The following is a 19,285-nucleotide window of genomic DNA, read 5'->3' on the forward strand; positions in this document are numbered from 1 at the left end:
CGATTATGCGACTTTCTTTTCAAACCAGAAAAGCAGCTTTCTTTAACCTAGCAGAGGGGTTTAGGCTGTTCCAAGCAGAGGAAGGATATTAAATACCTAAAATGCAAACTGTCTTGTGGTAAGCGTGACTGGATGGTATGAGAGTATTTTTGCAAATGAATCGGTAGACTGGCCTGGATGCCATGTAAGCATGTACTAGACAGCACCTGGGGTTTCTGACTACTTGCTCTGCCTTCTGAAGAGTCCATGGTCTTTATTTGAAAACAGAAACTTTTTCCCCTTAACTTTTTCTCTAACCAGTTTATATCAACAGATGCTGTCTTAGTTATCCAGTGCTGCTGTAACAGAAATATCACAAGTGGATGGCTTGGAAGAAATTTATTTTCTCACTGTTTTAGAAGGCTGGAAGTCCAAATTCAGGGCACCGACTTAGGGGAGGCTGCTCACTCTTTCTCTCCCTGCTGTACGGCAAAATCCTCCTTGCAGCTTCTCTAGTCAGGTGGTTCCTTGTTTCCACAGTGATCTCCATGTGGTATCTATCTTTCCCTCTTTGGTGTTTGTGCCTAATCTGCTTTTCTTTATATCTCAGAAGTGGTTAGGTTTAAGACACACCCTACGCCGATATGGCCTCAGTAATATAACAAAGAAGCCCTATTCTTAAGTGGGATTACCCCACAGGACAGGGGTTAGGATACCAACACACACTTCTGGGGGACACGATTCAGTCCATAACAGATGCTTTTCCAAATATCTCAAAATTAAGAATTCCACAGCTCAGTAAGATATAGGAAGAGCCAGCCTCGTCAGAAGGATTGGTACATATCCTGCCATGTCTGCACACTTACAGCAAGTGTCCCGTTATTGTACCAGTGTGCAGGGGTGTGTAATTTGTGAAGAGAGATACACAAGGGAGAAGTGTCTGAGGCAGATCCACAATGGCTGTTCGGTTGTTTGCTCCCTGCACTGGCCCTGCCTACCCACACGAACTCTGAATACAAAGAACTACACTCAGTGCTCTGGAAGACATGCTTGCTATCACGGCTCCTGCCTCAACACTGCTTCAGGATCTGATGAGTTGGCCTTCTCCATGGGAATTTATTCAGTTTTTGTTAATTCTGTTATGATCCTCTTGTGAGTCTTCTCTTATTATTGTGTATCTTTAAAGTTAACTTTGTTGTAATCAGCGCTTTCCCTTATTTTCTTGAATTCCTTTTTACTTCAGCGGGATTAATGAATATTTAATAGAAAGTCCACAATGCTCACTTCCAAATTTCAAGTTATGTGCAAATTTATTCAAAGATAAAGTCACCCCGTATTGTTGGAGAAGTCTACATAAATAATAGAACTGACATGTCAGACCACATGTAATTACACTTGTCCCCACATGATTTGCATAGGTTACAGAAAACTTGCTCTTAACACAGTCCTCCTGCTACTCCTCTCAATCGCTGATATATCAATTTCTACTCTTTCTGGCAGCGCTTCCCAGTACAATAGATACAATTTCAGACACTTTGACTTTCAAAATAGATGGGAAAAAGTCAACCAAAAGAAAAAACGGAGTGATCAAATCAGAGTATTCTGAATCATTGGAAAATACCTTATTTCATTAATTAAAAATTATCTTAATATTCCTAGGATCACAATGATATTTCCTTAGGCAATTTGGAAATGATCTGAAAATTATACAAGTGGATTATGGCACATGTGTCCATTTATTCTCATTACTGCAATTTAGGTATCAGGATACAAATCATATATTTCTCCACAGTTGAGTAACACCATACTGGTTTTTTAACTGTAACTGATGAAAGGGAAAGTATGGTAAACTTGATGCATGTAACAAACATGGGAGGTCGCAATATGTTTTTCAGGATATGGCATATTGCCATTGACCACAGCCTCTTGGAACAAGATAAAGTCACTGAAATAGTTAACAGATGTTAGCCATACTCCAAATATAAAAAAGTTCTATTGCTAAAAATTATGTAGGGTCAGATGGAGATTTGGCTCTTGGTCCATAACTTCACTGCCTTGGTGAATGGAAAGTTGAAATCCAGAGGCATAACGCATAATATCGAGGCCACACACTGCACACTACGCGGGAGCCCATAAACTACTGACAATAGGTACACTGTGCTAAGCCAGCTTGATTATTAACACGGTATCTGATACTTAGGAAAATCTGAAGTCAATTTTCACGTCTACTAAATTAAAAAGTGATTTCTATAAAAGCAAAAAAGTAGACTTTTTTCCAAATTCAAAAGCATGTCTACAAATTTTATTATTTATCCTCAGCTTGCAGTGTACCTGAATACTGGTATTGCTTTCCTCTGACTTCACAATCTATCCAGCAATATGCATTTAAAAAGTATTTCTTTTTTCCACTCTTGTCTATTACTTCACATTTCAGAACCAGTTGACAGTAATGGCTTTCAGATGAATCTGTGTAGTTGAAATGGATCTTCCCAACCTTAAGTCACAAATTCGTTCAAGTCAAGCATTGAAGGAGGCTTGTGCTACTTTTGAGTTTGTGGTTTTATTCACTGCTTTGCAAATAAAGTCACCAGCTTCCATCACCTTGTAAAGATTCACTCCCTGGTGAGGGAAAGAAGGATACCAGGAGGAAAGGAAGATTAGGGAGAATAAAGACAAAACAGGTTCCTTTTAATTTTTTTAGCAGTTAGCCATTTTAAAACTACTAAACAAAATGTTTTCCATTATAGACTTTAGAGCAACATTTATCTTCATGAATCATGCAGCCAGCATTTTAGATTTTTCTGCATTATTAAAACGTATCTTGAACCTTACCTTTGTATTAAGCCATGGAATAGCCATGTCTGAAAAATTCAGTGTAATGCAGGCTGGTTCGAACCACCAACCTTTAGGTCAGCAGCTGATTGCAAACCATCTGCAGCACCCAGGCTCTTACCTAAACTCAAGGAAGGATGCTAAAGAACTAGAAACAGTATACAAAATATCAGTGAAGGACAATTAACATGCTAATGGTCTGCACGAATGTATAGATAAGAACTGGTTTAGGAAAAAAAAAATATTTACTGTGCAAAGAAATAAACTTGATAAAGTCATACAGAATGCTCAAAGGGAGAACACATATGTGTTTCTTATGTTCAGAAACACTATTGTGACGTAATATTGAAGGAGGTAGTTGTAGGTCAACTAAAATGAAGGGCTGAGTATTTAGTACACATCTGGAACATGTTTGCCTGAGTGGTTGTATCGCCTGAAAGCATAAATAGGATCAACAATGGCTTAGGTAAATCCATGGATGACAGATCTGAAGTTGGATATGAAGGCCAAGTTCAGAGCATACTCCTCATATCTTAGGCTTGGTGTAACTTGGTATAATGGAAGGTCACCATCGAGGTCCCCGTCCAGCACCTCTGCTGTCACTGGTAGAGGCAGAGTATTAGGTGGATTAAGCAGAGATTTGCCCCATGTAGCATTTCATAAACTCTTACATCCTGCCTCAGCATGGACCAGAATCACTGTGGGCTTACAGATGAACAGACTTAGTAGCCCTTGCTATCAAGAGATAGTTTTTAATGTTTATATAAATTTGCCTTTTTTTAAATAGACAAGTATACATATTCATAACAATGACCATAATTTTAGAAATTAAAGACATTTAAACACAACCAATTACTCTCTCTAGAAGCTTTTAGAGCACTGTCTTCTTTGGCATTTACTGCTCTCTCTTCATTTAAGAATGACCAAGGAAAATATTTTGTAAACTCACACCTGTAAATGATTTTCATTATTTCTTTTGATTATAAAATTGTTTTCAGGGTACTAGCAAATTCTTTGATTTGTGAAATTTGGTTTTGTCACTGAAATGGCCTCAGATGAAGTATTTATTAGGCATATTGAGTGTAGTATTCTTAATCCAATGATATTTAAATTTTATAAATAATTAGCTACATGTATCTTTCAAATAATTAAAACCCAGATTCAAATATGAATTAGCACCAAGCAAAATATCATATGAGGATTTCAGTCTTCAGTACTTTTCATTTTTCCAAGAATTCAATTTATAATAACTATGCAGTAGATTTTGCAAAAATCGTACAAAAGAAGAATTTAGCTTTGGCCTTTTTATAACATTTTATTCAAATAGTAGATACCATTCTGAAACCACACTGCATTTATGCTTCAGTCATTTATCAGGTGCTTAAATATGTCTCCTGATGTATGGTAGATTCTGGGATTTTTAGAACCTCAAGTAGAATATGGTTCCTTTTCTCAGGGATCTTATGGTCAAGCAGACAACATAGACCCATGAATAGAAAATCTTGAGCTGTAGTTAAATCCACTGGTAGAGATATGCCCAGGTGATCATGGAGGCAGATCTGCAAAACAGTCAATCCAGTGAGGAAACGAGAGTAGAGAGGAGTATGTCAGGGATGGTCATGAGTCTTATATAGAGAGTATGAGTCATTGAGATGAAAGCGGATGGGAAGGACATCGCAGGTAGAGAGAAGAGCAGTACAAGGCATGTGAGAAATACCATGGTACATATAGGAAATGATGGACAGAAGCAACCAAGAAAGGATAAATCGAACAGATTATGTGATTAGGCACAGCCTTCCTTTTCAGGAAATGAGAATCCACTGATGGGTGCTCAAGCAAAAGTGTAACATATTCATATTTGCATTACACATAAAATCTTCTGATGGTAGTGTGGAGGATGAATTTAAAGGCAATTCTGGAGTCTGACAGACCAGCGTGAAAGTTCGATGCCTAGGAAAGAGATAAGGGCTGTGTTAATGTAGTCATAGTAAGGACGGTGTTATGGATTGAATTATGTCTCCCCAAAATATGTGCAGCAAATCCTTACCTCTATGTCTGTGGTTATAATCCATTTAGGAATGGGTTGTCTTTGTTATGTTAATGAGGCAAGATTAGTGTAGGGTGTATCTTGAGTCAATCTCTTTTGAGATACAAAGGAGATTAAACAAGCAAGCAGAGGGAAAATGGGGTGAGATAGATGCCAAGACACATGGAGATCTCCAAGGAACTAGGACAGAAGCTGAAGAGACAAGGACCGTCCTCCAGAGCAGACAAAGAGAGAAAGGATCTCCCTAGAGCCAGTGCTCTGAATTAGGGCTTCTAGCCTCCTAAACTCAAAGTTCTGATTGTTAAAGCTACCCAATTTTGGTATTTCTGTTTGAAAGTCAAGTCAGTGGCTCTTAGTAATTGACTGAACAAGGGACTCAGACTGACATTGAATTCTACAGAGACTTGTTAGTTTGGGTAATTGGTTGAGTTGTAGTTAATACTCAATGTAACAATCCTCCCTGAATTGTGAAATTCTTAGGAAAGGGGACAAGGCTTATTTGTATTTGCACCACAAGTTATGGAACATGGCCTGGCAAAAATTAAGTACCAACTGTCAGTTGAGTTCAGTAATTTAAATCTTCAAGAGAGAATCTGTATCTCTTCAGTGTCTGTCATGGCCATGCACTTCTAAAATAATTAACCTACTTTGTAAATTAAATAATGCTTATTCTTCACCAGAGAAGATAGGCAATAGCTTTTGGCGTTTAAAAACCAAAAACCAAATATGTTGCCATAGAGTTGATTCAGACTCATAGCGACCCCATAGAGCAGAGTAGAAGAGGCCCATAAGGTTTCCAAGGATTAGCTGGTGGATTTGAACTGCAGACATTTTGGTTAGCAGCCTGAGCTCTTAACCACTATGCCAACAGGGTTCCTTTGGTGTTAGATGTTGTTGTCAGGTGCCATCGAGTCCCTTCTGACTCATAGCAACCCTATGCACAACAGAATGAAACACTGCCCTGTCCTGCACCATCCTCACAGTTGTTGCTATGCTTAAGCCCATTGTTGCAGCTACTGTGTCAATCCATCTTGCTGAAGGTTTTCCACCTTTTTGCTGACCCTCTACTTTACCAAGCATGATAATGTCCTTCTCCAGGGATGGATCCCTCCTGATAATATGTCCAAAGTATGTGAGACATAGTCTCCCTATCCTTGCTTCTAAGGAGCATTCCGGTTGTACTTTTTCCAAGACAGATTTGTTCATTCTTTTGACAATCCATGGTATATTTAATACTCTTCTCCAACACCACAATTCAAAGGCATCAATTCATCATTAGTCTTCCTTATTCATTGTCCAGCTTTCACATGCATGTAAGGTGATTGAAAACACCATGGCTTAGGTCAGGTACCTTAGTCCTCAAAGTGACATCTTTGCTTTTCAATGGTTTAAAGAAGTCTTTTGGAGAAGATTTGCCCAATACAATGCGTCTTTTCATTTCCTGACTGCTGCTTCCACAGGTGTTGATGGTGGATCCAGGTAAAAGGAAATCCTTCACAATCTCAATCTTTTCTCTGTTTATCATGATGTTGCTTATTGGTCCAGTTGTGAGGATTTTTGTTTTCTTTATGCTGAGGGGTAATCCTTACTGAAGGCTGTGGTCTTTGATCTTCATCAGTAAGCGCTTCCAGTCCTCTTCACTTACAGCAAGCAAGGTTGTGTCATCTGCATAACACAGGTTGTCAATGAGTCTTCCTCCAATCCTGCAGCCCTGTTCTTCTTTATGTAGTCAAGCTTCTTGGATTACTTGCTCAGCATACAGATTGAACAGGTATGGTGAAAGGACACAACACTGACGCACAACTTTCCTGGCCTTAAACCATCCAGTATCCACTTGTTCTGTTCAAACAACTGCCTCTTGATCCATGTACAGGTTCCTCATGACCACAATTAGCCCACTGCCACTGCACAATTAAGTGTTCTGGAATTCCCACTTTTGCAATGTTATCCATAATTTTTTTATGATCCACACAGTTGAATGCCTTTGCATAGTCAACTAAACACAGGTAAGCATCTTTCTGGTATTCTCTGCTTTCATCCAGGATCCATCTGAAATCAGCAATGATATCCCTGGTTCCATGTCTGTTCTAAATCTTGCATGAATTTCTGGCAGTTCCTTGTCAATATACTGTTGAAGCTGCTTTTGAATGATCTTCAGCAAAATTTTGCTTGCATGTGATATTAATAATATTGTTCAATTATTTCCACATTCAGTTGGATCACCTTTCATGGAAATAGGCATAAATATGGATCTCTTCCAGTCAGTTGGCTAGGTAGCTGTCTTACAAATTTCTTGGCATAGACAAGTAAGCACTTCCAGCACTGCATCCATTTGTTGAAACATCTCAATTGGTGTTCCTTCGATTCCCGGAGCCTTGTTTTTTGTCAATGTCTTCAGTGCAGCTTAGACTTCTTCTTTCAGTACCATCTGCTCCTGATCATATGCTACCTCCTGAAATGGCTGCACATCAACCAATTCTTTTTGGCAAAGTGACTCTGTGTATTCTTTTCATACTTCCTGCATCATTTAATATTTTCCCCATAGAATCCTTCAGTATTGCAACTCAAGGCTTGAATTTTTTCTTCAGTTCTCTCAGCTTGAGAAATGCCAAGCATGTGTTCTTCTCTTTTGGGTTTCTATCTCCAGGTCTTTGCATATGTCATCATAATACTTTGTCTTCTTGAGCTGCCCTTTGAAATCTTCTGTTCAGCTCTTTTACGTCACCATTTTTTCCTTTTGCTTTAGCTACTCGACATTCAAGAGCAAGTTTCAGAGTTTCTTCTGGCATTCATTTAGGTCTTTTCTTTCTCTCCTGTCTTTTTAACGACCTCTTGCTTTCTTCATGTGTGATGTCCTTGATGTCATTCCACAACTTGTCTGGTCTTCAGTCATTACTGTTCAACATGTCAAATCTATTCTTGAGATGGTGTCTAAATTCAGGTGGGATATACTCAAGGTTATACTTTGGCTCTTATGGGCTTGTTCTAATTTTCTTCAGTTTCAACTAAAACTTACAAATGAGTAATTCACAGTCTGATCCACAGTCAGCCCCGGCCTTGTTCTGACTGATGATATGGAGCTTTTCCATTGTCTCTTTCCACAGATGTAGTTGATTTGATTCCTGTGTATTCCATCCGGCAAGGTCCACGTGTATAGTCGCTGTTTATGTTGGTGAGAAATGGTATTCGCAATGAAGAAGTTGTTGATCTTGCAAAATTCGATCATGCATTCTCTAGCATTGTTTCTATCACCAAGATCATATTTTCCAAATACAGATCCTTCTTTGTTTCCAACTTTCATATTCCAATCGCCAGTAATTATCAATGCATCCCAATTGCCTGTTTGATCAATTTCAGACTGCAGAAGTTGGTAAAAATTCTCAATTTCTTTACCTTTGGCCTTAATGTTTGGTGTGTAAATTTGAATAATAGTCGTGTTAGATGGTCACCCTTGTAGGTTTACGGATATTATCCTATTGTTGATGGCATTGTACTTCAAGATAGATGTTGAAATGTTCTTTTTGACGAATGCAATGCCATTCTTCAAGTTGTCATTCCAGGCATAGTAGACCATATGATTGCCCAGTTCAAAATGACCAATACCAGTCACTTTCAGTTCAATAATGCCTAGGATATCGAAGTTTATGCATTCCATTTCATTTTTGAAGATTTCCAATTTTTCTAGATTCATACTTCATACTGTCCACATTGTAATTATTAATGGATATTTGCAGCTGTTTCTTCTCATTTTGAGTAGTGGCACATCAACAAATGGAAGTTCCAAAAGCTTGACTCCATCCACATCATTAACATCGACTCTACTTTGAGAAGGCAGCTCTTCCCCAGTCGTATTTTGGGTGCCTTCCAACCTGAGGGGCTCATCTTTGGGCAATATATCAGACGATGTTCCTCTGCTACTCATAAGATTTTTCAATGGCTAATTCTTTTTAGCAGTAGAGTGCCAGGTCCTTCTTCCTAGTCTGTCTTAGTCTGGAAGCTCAGCTGAAACCTGTCCACCATGTGTACCCTGGTGGTATTTGAATACCAGTGGCATAGCTTCCAGCATCATAGCAACAAGCAAGCCCCCATAGTATGACAAACTGACAGACATGTGTGGGCTTTGGTGTTTAATGAAAGTGAAATAATCCTTTTCAATAAACATTTATTGAGCATCTCTATTAAGTTCAAATCCATCAGCTGCTCCATGGGAGAAAAGACTGGTGATCTGCTTCTACAAAGATTTCAGCCTAGGAAACTCTATAGGGTAGTTCTACTCTGTCATATAGGGTCGTTATGAGTCAGAATCAGCTTGATGGCACACAACACACAACACACTCAACACACACACACAGATCAAAAAAGCACCAAATATGAGTAAGCTTTAATAGTTGCCTTCTGGCTGCAGGGGAAACTAGACACATAAACAAGATAATTATACAACCCCATGATAGGTTCAGTGGTAGAGATAGGTAAGAGAGCATGGGAACACTGAGGAGCAGCATCTAACTAACTGGAACTGGGAGATAGGGAGGGAGATGCTAGAAGATTTTTTGAGGATAGTGATATTTCACTTGCCAAGTGAAATCAAGCATGAGGAATAAGGTCATTCGATGTGATGGTGAAAGCGTGACCAAGGGGTGGAGGTGAGGAATACAATGCTACAGAAATGGGGACGACAGGCAAGTTTGGTGAAGCATGAGCACCAATGTAAGTAGAGTAAAACAGAAGGAGAGAGGGGAGAGGTCGAGAGTGAAATTTTATTTTGTAGTATAGATGATGCTTTTACCTTTCAGAAAATATTTTGAATGTCTAATAATTTGTGGAAGAAGCTCTGGTGGCCCAATAGCAAAGCTCTAGGTTGCTAACTGAAAGGCTGATGGTTTGAACCATAGGAGAAAGATCTGGCGATCTGTTCCTTAAAGATCATAGCCTAGAAAACCCTATGGGGTGGTTCTCCTTTGTCACACAGGGCTGCTACGAGTCAGAATCAACTCGAGGGCACCAAACAACAACGATCATCTATGGATAGTTTGTCTTTTATTTATTTTCTTCTTAAACAATAAGCTTCCCTACACAATAACAAGTTATGTCTACAAGCATGTTACAAAACAAGGTGCTGTTTTTTTTTTTTATTATAGACCACATGGCTTTTCAGGTACTACTTATAAAGAGACTAGTATTTATGCTGTCTAATGTCTCACATGGTAAAGTATGAGTAAGTGCAGCTCTTCCACTGACCATTTCAAAAGTGTCCTTGTATCACTTTCATAAGCCCTAGTTGTCATTTTGAGAAAATCAAGATCTCAGTCTTCTCCAAATCAAACGAAAAACAAAACTCCAAAAATCAACAATCACAACAGCAATGACCCAAGCTCTAGCATGTGAAGTTAGATACAATACGAAGAAGCACTTTGGAGGCCATGAAGCACTATAAAAATGTTAAATGGCAGCATTAATGATAATTGAGTTATAGTAACAAGTTAGTTTATAAAGCCTCCCAAGGATTTCTATTGTATTTTCCCACTGTGCATTTTAGCAAATGGCAAAATTTCAGTAAACCTTTGACCTAAAAATCACTTCCCAAACCTTTCGAAGCATTCCAATTTGAACTGCAAGGAACCATGAATATTAAAATTCAGTAAAGTAACTTACTGTATTGAGCCCCAGGCCATTAAGCATATATATCAAATCCTCAGTGGCAACATTCCCAGAAGCACCTTTTGCATAAGGGCAACCACCTAATCCAGATACAGCAGAGTCTACCACGTTAATCCCCATCTGGAAAACAAACCAAAACACTTTAGGCTAGTGTATTTATGGCATGTAAATTGTTGAATTTCTATTTAACCTGTGGTTAAGAGCAAAAAAGCAAAATCTAAACCCATTATTCAAACATATTTACTTACTCATCAACTGCCGGCTAGCATGGTCCTTGTCTTAGATTGCAAAGAGCTGTTGTCTCTTATGTTAAGAGAAACTTTGCTAACATAAAAAACAACAGATATTTGGAATTTAAGAATTAAATTGGAATTAGAATAACCTTAGATCAAAATAAAATGGGGTGATTCATTGATACTAGTAGGGTTTGTAGGTAGTGGAGTACAAGACAAACTCACTTGCAGGCTTTACATATTCTCCAACCAGTTCCCTAGGATTATCCTGAAAGTATTACATAAACAACATGAGGTGTCCTCAACACTGCAACTCAGGTTCAAGGTGCCTTGGAAGACTAGTGGGTGTGGGGGCTGGGGAGTCACTGTGTTTAAAATAGGGTTCTATGGGCACAATTCACTCATTCAATTCGTTTCCTCTTTATTGAGTCATTACTTTGCACACAAAACTCTGCTACTTTAGGAGAAGTGAAGAGACAGTGAAAAGGCAAGGCACCTACCACTAACAATAGCGCTAACTCACATTTACTGGGTTGGATACTATTAACGGTTTTAGAGTATTAATTTACAATTCTCACAAAAACCCATTATGTGGATACTCATACCATACCCAAATCACAAATGAGGAAACCTAAGTACAGAGGAGTCAAATGATTGCCCAAGGTTACTATTTGGTAGGTGGTGTCCCTCTGACTCTAGGGAATTCACGCTGTAGCCCTTGGAAACGGGCAAATTGGTTCATGATTATATGCTTGGGGATATCAGCGATGGGGGAGATGTGTGTGCTGAAGGAGTAGATTTTAGAGCAAATAGCTGAGAATCAGAATAAATAAATGCAAGACTCTGAATTTCTTAGTTAACATCATTTTCGAACTAATTGATCTCCCCAGGGTTCAAAACTGCATAGCTAATATGCAGACATACCTGAAAAAGGCAGACACAATCTGGGTAAGGCTAGCTGGAAAATGGTCTTTTCCTCTTTCCTAGTATCAAAGTAGCTCTAGACAGGGATTCTCTTTCAGTAACATCTGTTTACAAATATCTTGAACCAATGCTATGAAGAATATGTGGGTTTAATGTTTAAATAAGCATATCTAAGAACCAAACCAAACCCGCTGCTGTGGAGTCGATTCTGACTCATGGCAACCCCATGTGCGTCAGAGTGAAATTGTGCTCCAAAGGGTTTTCGATGGCTTATTTTTTGGAAGCAGATCACCAGGTCTTTCTTCCCAGGAGCCTCTGGGTGGACTCTAACCTCCAATCTTTCAGTTAGCAGCCAAGCACATTAACTGTTGGTACCACCCAGGCATTTCAAGTAAATTTAAAGAGAGTTTATTCAAGTACACATTACCTGTGAAGGAGAATATTAGGTATTAGTTCCTTTTAAAGTCCTTCATTTAGAAAAGAAAAAAAAGACAGTACTTCTTTAATATTTCTTTTTATACAAAACAGTTGCTATCCAAAAGGTTGACAGTTCAAATCCACCAACCACTCCTTGGAAACCCTATGGGGCAGTTCTACTCTGTCCTATAGGGTCGCTATGAGTCTGAATCAACTCGACAGCAATTTTTTTTTAATTAAATTGTAGTTATCTTCCCCAGAAATAAAGTTCTACTCAATGGATAGTGTTACGCATATACTATTAAAAAAAAAAACAAAACCCTATAGTAACCCTACAGGACAAAATATAACTGCCCCATAGGATTTCCTACGGGAACGGCTAGTGGATTCAAACTGCCAACCTTTTGGTTAGTGGCAGAGCCCTTAACCACTACACCGCCAGGGTGCCATGTACTAATTATATGTTCTTAATCCTAACACAAGCTGTTATGGAAGTTTCTAGTTGTTGTCTTGTAAGAAAATAAATTTTAATATATATGTTTCTTTTACATCTACTTCCTTATTCTATTAAAATGATGTAAACAAAGTCTTAACAACTCACTAAGATAACGCCTTCTCTTCGTTAGTTCTATAGGATACATAGGGTGAATTATTTGTACCCTACCACTGAAATCATTGTATTATAGCAAATGGCATTACATTTACTATAACCCGATCATATATTTGAAGAAAATTGTTGGGCTATTTAGCTTATCATATAAGAGATTTTCTGCATTAAAAGATTGCTCTTAGATACTTCCTATTCCCCCTCTCCGAACACAAGCCCTGCTTTCATGTTCCTGATGTGTGTGTAAGTACTGAAGTGCAAGCTTTCATTACACCGTGTTGCAAACACAAAGCATGTTTTTTGAAGAAAAGTACACCTTAATATGAGTAACCACAAGGTGGCAATGTAGTGCCAAAATCTGCCAAGTTAAAGCTTGCATTTACAATCCAACTGTGTGACAGCTGAAGAAAATGACAAACACAAATACATAGCTTTTTATTAGTGAAATAAATACGTTTCTTGCTTTTAAAATTAGGAAACTTTTATTAATGGTGTATAGGTTCTGGGTTAGCACAAGAAACTGTGGTTCAATGCAGTCAGTATATTTTTGTTTATTCTTCTTTTGACACTAACATGTTTATTTTTTTTTATGTGACAAGTCATAGTCCTGTGTACCTCTTGGAGTTTAGTTAGCATTAGAAATCAAAATTCCTCCATGTTTTGTTTTTCACTGAAAAGTAGCTTACTAAGATCAAAGAAGAAATTCTCTCTAGCGCTTAGAGAACAAATGCTTCCTTGAAGATAAAACAAACCCAGAGCTCAAATGATCAAGGTGTTCTTGGCTACTGCTTTTCTCAAAACTCAAGATTAATGCTATCAACCCAGTGGGCCAAGACATGATAAACCTGGTGAGGTTGGTACACCCACTTGAGCTTTTCAAATATATGTTTGGACTTACAGAGTTGAGGAAAATGGCCACTGGTGTTTTGTTTTTTTTCCATCAGTGGCCACTTTTTCTGGAAAATGGTAAATTGGCTGGCTGTAGCTATATCATGACTGTATTGTTTCTGTACTACCATCTTAAGTGAACCTCAAGGAGTATTGATTTTGTGTAGTGCTTCGATGCTCAGGTTATGCCAATATGCCAACTGAAGGAAAAGTATCATTTCAACTTTTTTGGCACTAGAAGTCCTTATCCTCCAAATGAACATGACATGTACAATAAGAAAAGGAGTGAAAAAAGATCATTTTGCAAAAATTACAATCTGCTATGTATTGACAATATCAAAATATCAAATGAAATTTAAGATTTCAAGTACTGTGGTTACTAAAGTCTTAAGTAACACACAGAATTTTTGCAAGGTTGTTTTTTTAAATGTCTACCTTTTTTTACCCTTTAAGATCAAATTTTGTTTTCAAATTTTTTAATAATATTTCATTAATTTAAAATTAAAAAAAAGTCAGATAGTATGGAATTACCCACTTTTGCATTTAATATTCGGGGTGGGGGGAGGAGGCAAAGGTAGAATAAAATATAGAAAATAAAATATGCTAATTTTCCCAAAATATTTCTTCTTAACTTGTTCCTTATAGCCAATATTTCCTCCAGCAAATGATGACAATTACCTGTATGTGGGGTTCTACTTCCTGTCCAGGGGAAGGCTAGACATCACTAATGGATAACAAAATTGCAATAAGCCTAGATCTTGCCTTGAGATGCTTCTCAATCAGCACTCTAAATAGCTACTATATATTGAGCTATGGTAGACCTGAGAATCATATTTGCCATTCTTCTGCATTATAGGCATAATGTCACACTATGTGAGGCACAGGTTATGAATATTTAGCATACATGAATAAAGCCCAGTATTTTAATAAATTGAAATATATACCAAATTGCTATGTAATTAATGACAGGCATAAGCTACTGTGATTATTAACGCTTTTATATAACACCTCCCATCTTTCAGGTTTCCCTACATGGTTTGTTCCTACTTGCCTTAGGACACTGAATGAGATAAATTATATTTTTACCTTTAGTTGGTGCATTTCAAATTGAGATAGCAATGGGAATGTCTACATAGAAAGGGGTAAGAAAATGGGTGAACAGATAAGGAAATTCTAAATTTCACTGAGAAAAAAAAAATCAATAGGTAACATATGTCAAATGCAAGTGCTTGACTACTAGCTGAAAGTTTGCTGGTTCAAGTCCACTCTGAGGCACCTCGGAAGACAGGCCTGGCAACTTGCTTTGGAAACATCGCAGGCTTGGACACCCTATGGAACGGTTCTACTCTGGACACATGGGGTTGTTGTGAGTCGGAATCAACTCAATGGCAACAAATAATAACTATTATGTCATATACTTTACATATGATTAAGCCTCAGAACATTGTGAAGCGGTAGTAATATATGCCCATTTTACTGATGGTGAGTGACTAGATTTCTCCTTGGAAACATCTCAGGTGTTAGAATATATCCAGCTCCAGTCACCACTGTGGCTCCTACCTGCCTGTTGCAGTGTTTCTTGTAATGAAATCATCTGAGTACCAGGATTGTCTGTCGTCACAGCTAAAAATGCAGACTTCTGTGCTCTACTCCAAAATCTGATTTTTTTTTTTCTTGTAGAGCCCAACTATATGCATTGTTTCAAACTCAAAGATGACTTTTATGGACAAAAAAGTTTGAAAGTCTCTTATTTTAACTACTCGTCTGTGGCAGATAGTGCTAGCGCTTCACCAAAAATGTTTCTTCTTCTTCCAGGACTCTCAGCTAGATCATATTACCAAGGTGTCCTTGTGGTTAGATTTGACCATGTGAATGTATGTTAGCCAGTGACTTTGAGCAAAGTGGTGTAGGCCATTTCTAGAACAAGTCTTTTCAGAAACTATGTGCCTCCTTCCTTTGAATGGAAACCCTGGAGGCGTAGTGGTTAAGTGCTACCAGCTGCTAACCAAAGGGTCAGCAGTTCAAAATGCCAGGCGCTCCTTGGAAACTCTACTCTGTCCTATAGCGTTGCTATGAGTCGGAATTGACTCCACGGCACTGGGTTTGGTTTTTTGTTTCCTTTGAATAGCCAAACGCAGATGACAATCAGGCCTTAGGGAATGATGAGTCACAATATGAGAGAATCCTGGGTCCCTAAATGACCACCTGGAGGAGACATGCCCACTGAGGAACATGTGCACTCGAATGCTAAGTGAGAAACAAACATTCGTGTGTTTGAGCCATTATTCATTGTAGGCTATTCACTGTCATAGCAGTGTAGACAATTGTAACTAATATACCATCTAATATGGTTGGATTAAAATCTACCACCTTACTAGCTCTTTTCTATTTGTTCCATCTGTTCTTTGTTTTGTTTTTCCTCTTCTGCTTTCTCTTTTGTTAACTGAACATTTTTAATGATTCCATTTTATTTGTATACCTCCTATTTAAATTAATTGTTGCCCTGAGGTTTATGATTATTGTTGTTGTTGTTGCTATGCATCTTTAATTAATATAATCTACTTTTTTTTTTTTTTTACTTTTAAATAATACTATACCATGTCTCATGAAGGTAAGGACCATACATGCATATATTCTCAATTCCTTCTATTCATCTTTGAGCTATTATTTCCCTACCTTTTACTCTTACATAGCATGAGCCCATGATACATGGCCTCTCCTTTTGCATCAGGTGGACAGTTATCATTTAAAGGAATAAAAATAAAGACAAAAAACTGGATTATACCTTAATTTCTTCCATTTCTGAGTTTTTGGAAGAAACTTGTCTAGAATAAGGAGAGCAGAGATTCAAATTCTAGCTTTTGGTGAACACCCACTTTTTGGAGGTAAGAGGAAGAAGATGAGTTCATGAAAGAGACAAGCAGTTCAGGAGGAAGGAAGTTCAATGTCACAAGCCACGGTGGAAAGAATTTCTCTACACACTTATACCACAGTGTTGAATGCTGCAGAGTGTTTTAAAAAAACGACAGTTGAGAAACTCCTTTGAGCTTATGCCATTGAAAAATTTCCAGAGTCATTTCAACAGAGTGGCAGGACAGGAGAGGGCTCTCAATAGATATAAACACAAATAGAGAGCATACAACCTAACACTTAAGGGGTCAGTTTCAGCAGACAGACTTCCGTTTGAACATGCTTTGCCATCTGTTAACTGTGTGATCCTGATGCTTCCTCTTTACCTCTCTGTTCCTTCAACTATAAAATAAGTATAAGAGTACCTATTTACAGGCTTGCTGAAGGTTCAAAGAGAGCATTCATGGAAAACACTTACCATGGGACTTGGCAGAGACAGCACTCACATAAGGCTGGCTTTAAAAAGAATGCGTTAAGGATATAGAACCAGATGGAGGAGATGTAGTGATGAAATGGAGAGTTGTAGCAGAAGTTGGAAAGGTATGCAAATAAAAAGGTATGGGAAACATGTGAGACATGTAAGTTGGAGGCCATAAAGGACAGGACTAATTGAATAGAAGTAAAGGATGATGCCAAACACAGAGGAGAAAATTAACAGAAAAATGAACTTACAGAGGTGGGAATGGGTTATGATTAGGGCAGAAACAGGGAGTGAGCCTGAAGATTAATAGAGAGAACTTTCCTTTGAGGTAGGGTGAAAGGAGGTGACAGTCAGAGGTGCAGAGATATTTTAAAGAACAAAGATACTGAATTTCTGCAGAAAATAACCTGCCGATCTTCTCAGAAACATAGTAATTGAGTGCATCTACGGAGGGTCCTGGGCCCTGGTGCTACAGTGGTTAAGCATTTGGCTGCTAACCAAAAGGTCAGCAATTCAAACCCACCAGCTACTCCTTAGAAACCCTATGGGACCATTCTACTGTGTCCTATAGGGTCATTATGAGTCAGAATGGACTCACTGGCAACAGGTTTGTTTTTGGGGGGGATGGAGGGCCCAGTAAATACCTGATCCTCTCTTTTCTGGCTCCCTAACTTGTGCTTCTCTGAGACCCAGATCTCACGTCACACTTCAGTGCGCATACAAGGAGAGATGGATGGAAATAATGTCAGTGAGGATGGGGGGGGTGGGGGTGGGCAAATCAATAACACTATGTAAAAAATATCTAAGAGTAGAGGTCACCATTTATTTTAATAGGAATATACCAATAACAGATTTTTAGCACTAGATAATTTAGTATAAATCACTTGTACAATTGATCAATTGATCTAGAAGTTCCAGAGCTCTTAGCACATTTGCCCAAAAGCACATAGATAGTTAGGTACAGAGATGGATTCAAAACTTAGGCCTTCTTGTTTCTGGAATTTCACTGATAGGAGGTAAATAATTCCCAGTTCCATATTGGGTGTTACTGGGAAGCCTATCTAATATTGTGAAAATAAAACTAAATGTTAAGCAAAAAAAGGAATCTGGAAAAAAAAGTTAAAAACACAATGGTATGGGCAAAGACTGAATAATGATATCAATAGTCACAAATCACAGAGGTCTTATAAAATGTGAAAATCAAATTACTGAATAAAATAAAACCAACAAACAACACACTTCAGTTTCATGAGGGCAAGAACCTCACTTTATCTCACTCTTAGTATATGGCACAGTGCTTAGAGCATAAAAAGTTATTATTCAAATATTTTTGAAAGAATAATTGAAAAAAACAGTGTTCATAGAACCATAATTTATACAATATCAAGACCTGGTTGCAGGTATGACTATGGAGTGTCAGAAATGAACCCGATACAACTACATTCAAGACATCACACTACATACTAAGGATACAAAATTAAATGAAACATTTTAGTGGATCATCACCTATTTTATCTTCTTAAATCTCCTTCTCTGGGAAGTGGCTTCTCATAGAGTTTTAGAAATTGTTTGTTTATTTGTTTGTATGCTGAGTAAAAAAAAAAAATGCTGAGTAACTCTGTATTAATCCTAACTGCAACTGACTATACTTGAATTGGGTCAATCACAATCCCCTCCCATAGAATTTGGACAGAGACAAAGACAGATCTATCCTTGTATGAGAAGAGATATATAGTGTATAAGCTACAATAGATTTTTTTTTTTTTGCCATGAGCGAGGCGAAGTAGAGAAATTTGATCCATAGTAAATTTTTTTTTTTTTAAAAGGGAAAATGAAGCACAGCTGAATCAAAGAAACACTACCCGAATTTTTGACAGCTTTTCAGTCCTTCCTGAGGTCCAACTTCATTCCTTTCCCCACTTGGTTTTTTAACTAACACCCCATTGTGCTTGTGGCTGCCATGAAGTCAGGCTAACCTGAAGGCAGCTAACAACAGCAACAAGTGGAGGATGATCCATTAACTGGATTGGATATAGAATCAACTTTAGTGAAAGGCTAAAAAAAAAGTTGCTTTCTTAAAAAATCATTATAGACATAGAAAACTTGATGTTTAACACATGATGTTTCTCCAAGCATCCCTGATTGTTCAAAACGAATTCATTTTTATGTTTCATTGTATACCCATTTCCACTTGCTCATCTGTGTCTGGGGTGATTTCATGGCTCTGGTAATGCTCAAATTCATGGTTAACATTCTTGTAACCTGAAGCACTGGTCTCCATTGAGCAGTAAAATAATTCAGAAAGATATGACAAGTGTTTGGTGTTTTCTGGGTCCCTGAGAATGGCCCAAGGCTCCCCTTCTTTGCGG

At 38.0% G+C, this 19,285-nt stretch overlaps 1 protein-coding gene across 2 annotated transcripts in view; it reads right to left on the reverse strand.

Annotated features, from left to right (window-relative positions):
* Positions 1-1,715: 1,715 nt before the first annotated feature.
* HMGCLL1 (3-hydroxymethyl-3-methylglutaryl-CoA lyase like 1) overlaps positions 1,716-19,285 on the reverse strand; it is a 217,262-nt gene continuing 199,692 nt past the window's right edge. For both annotated transcript variants that reach the window (XM_049894612.1, XM_049894620.1), the window contains 2 exons: positions 10,511-10,636; positions 1,716-2,598 (listed from right to left, as the gene is read on the reverse strand). In XM_049894612.1, coding sequence (XP_049750569.1) covers positions 2,497-2,598; positions 10,511-10,636 — 228 coding nt within the window. In that variant the 3' untranslated portion in view covers positions 1,716-2,496. The remainder of the gene's footprint in view (positions 2,599-10,510; positions 10,637-19,285) is intronic.

Source organism: Elephas maximus, chromosome 1 (genome assembly GCF_024166365.1).
Source record: "Elephas maximus indicus isolate mEleMax1 chromosome 1, mEleMax1 primary haplotype, whole genome shotgun sequence".
NCBI classification, from domain to species: Eukaryota; Metazoa; Chordata; class Mammalia; order Proboscidea; family Elephantidae; genus Elephas; species Elephas maximus.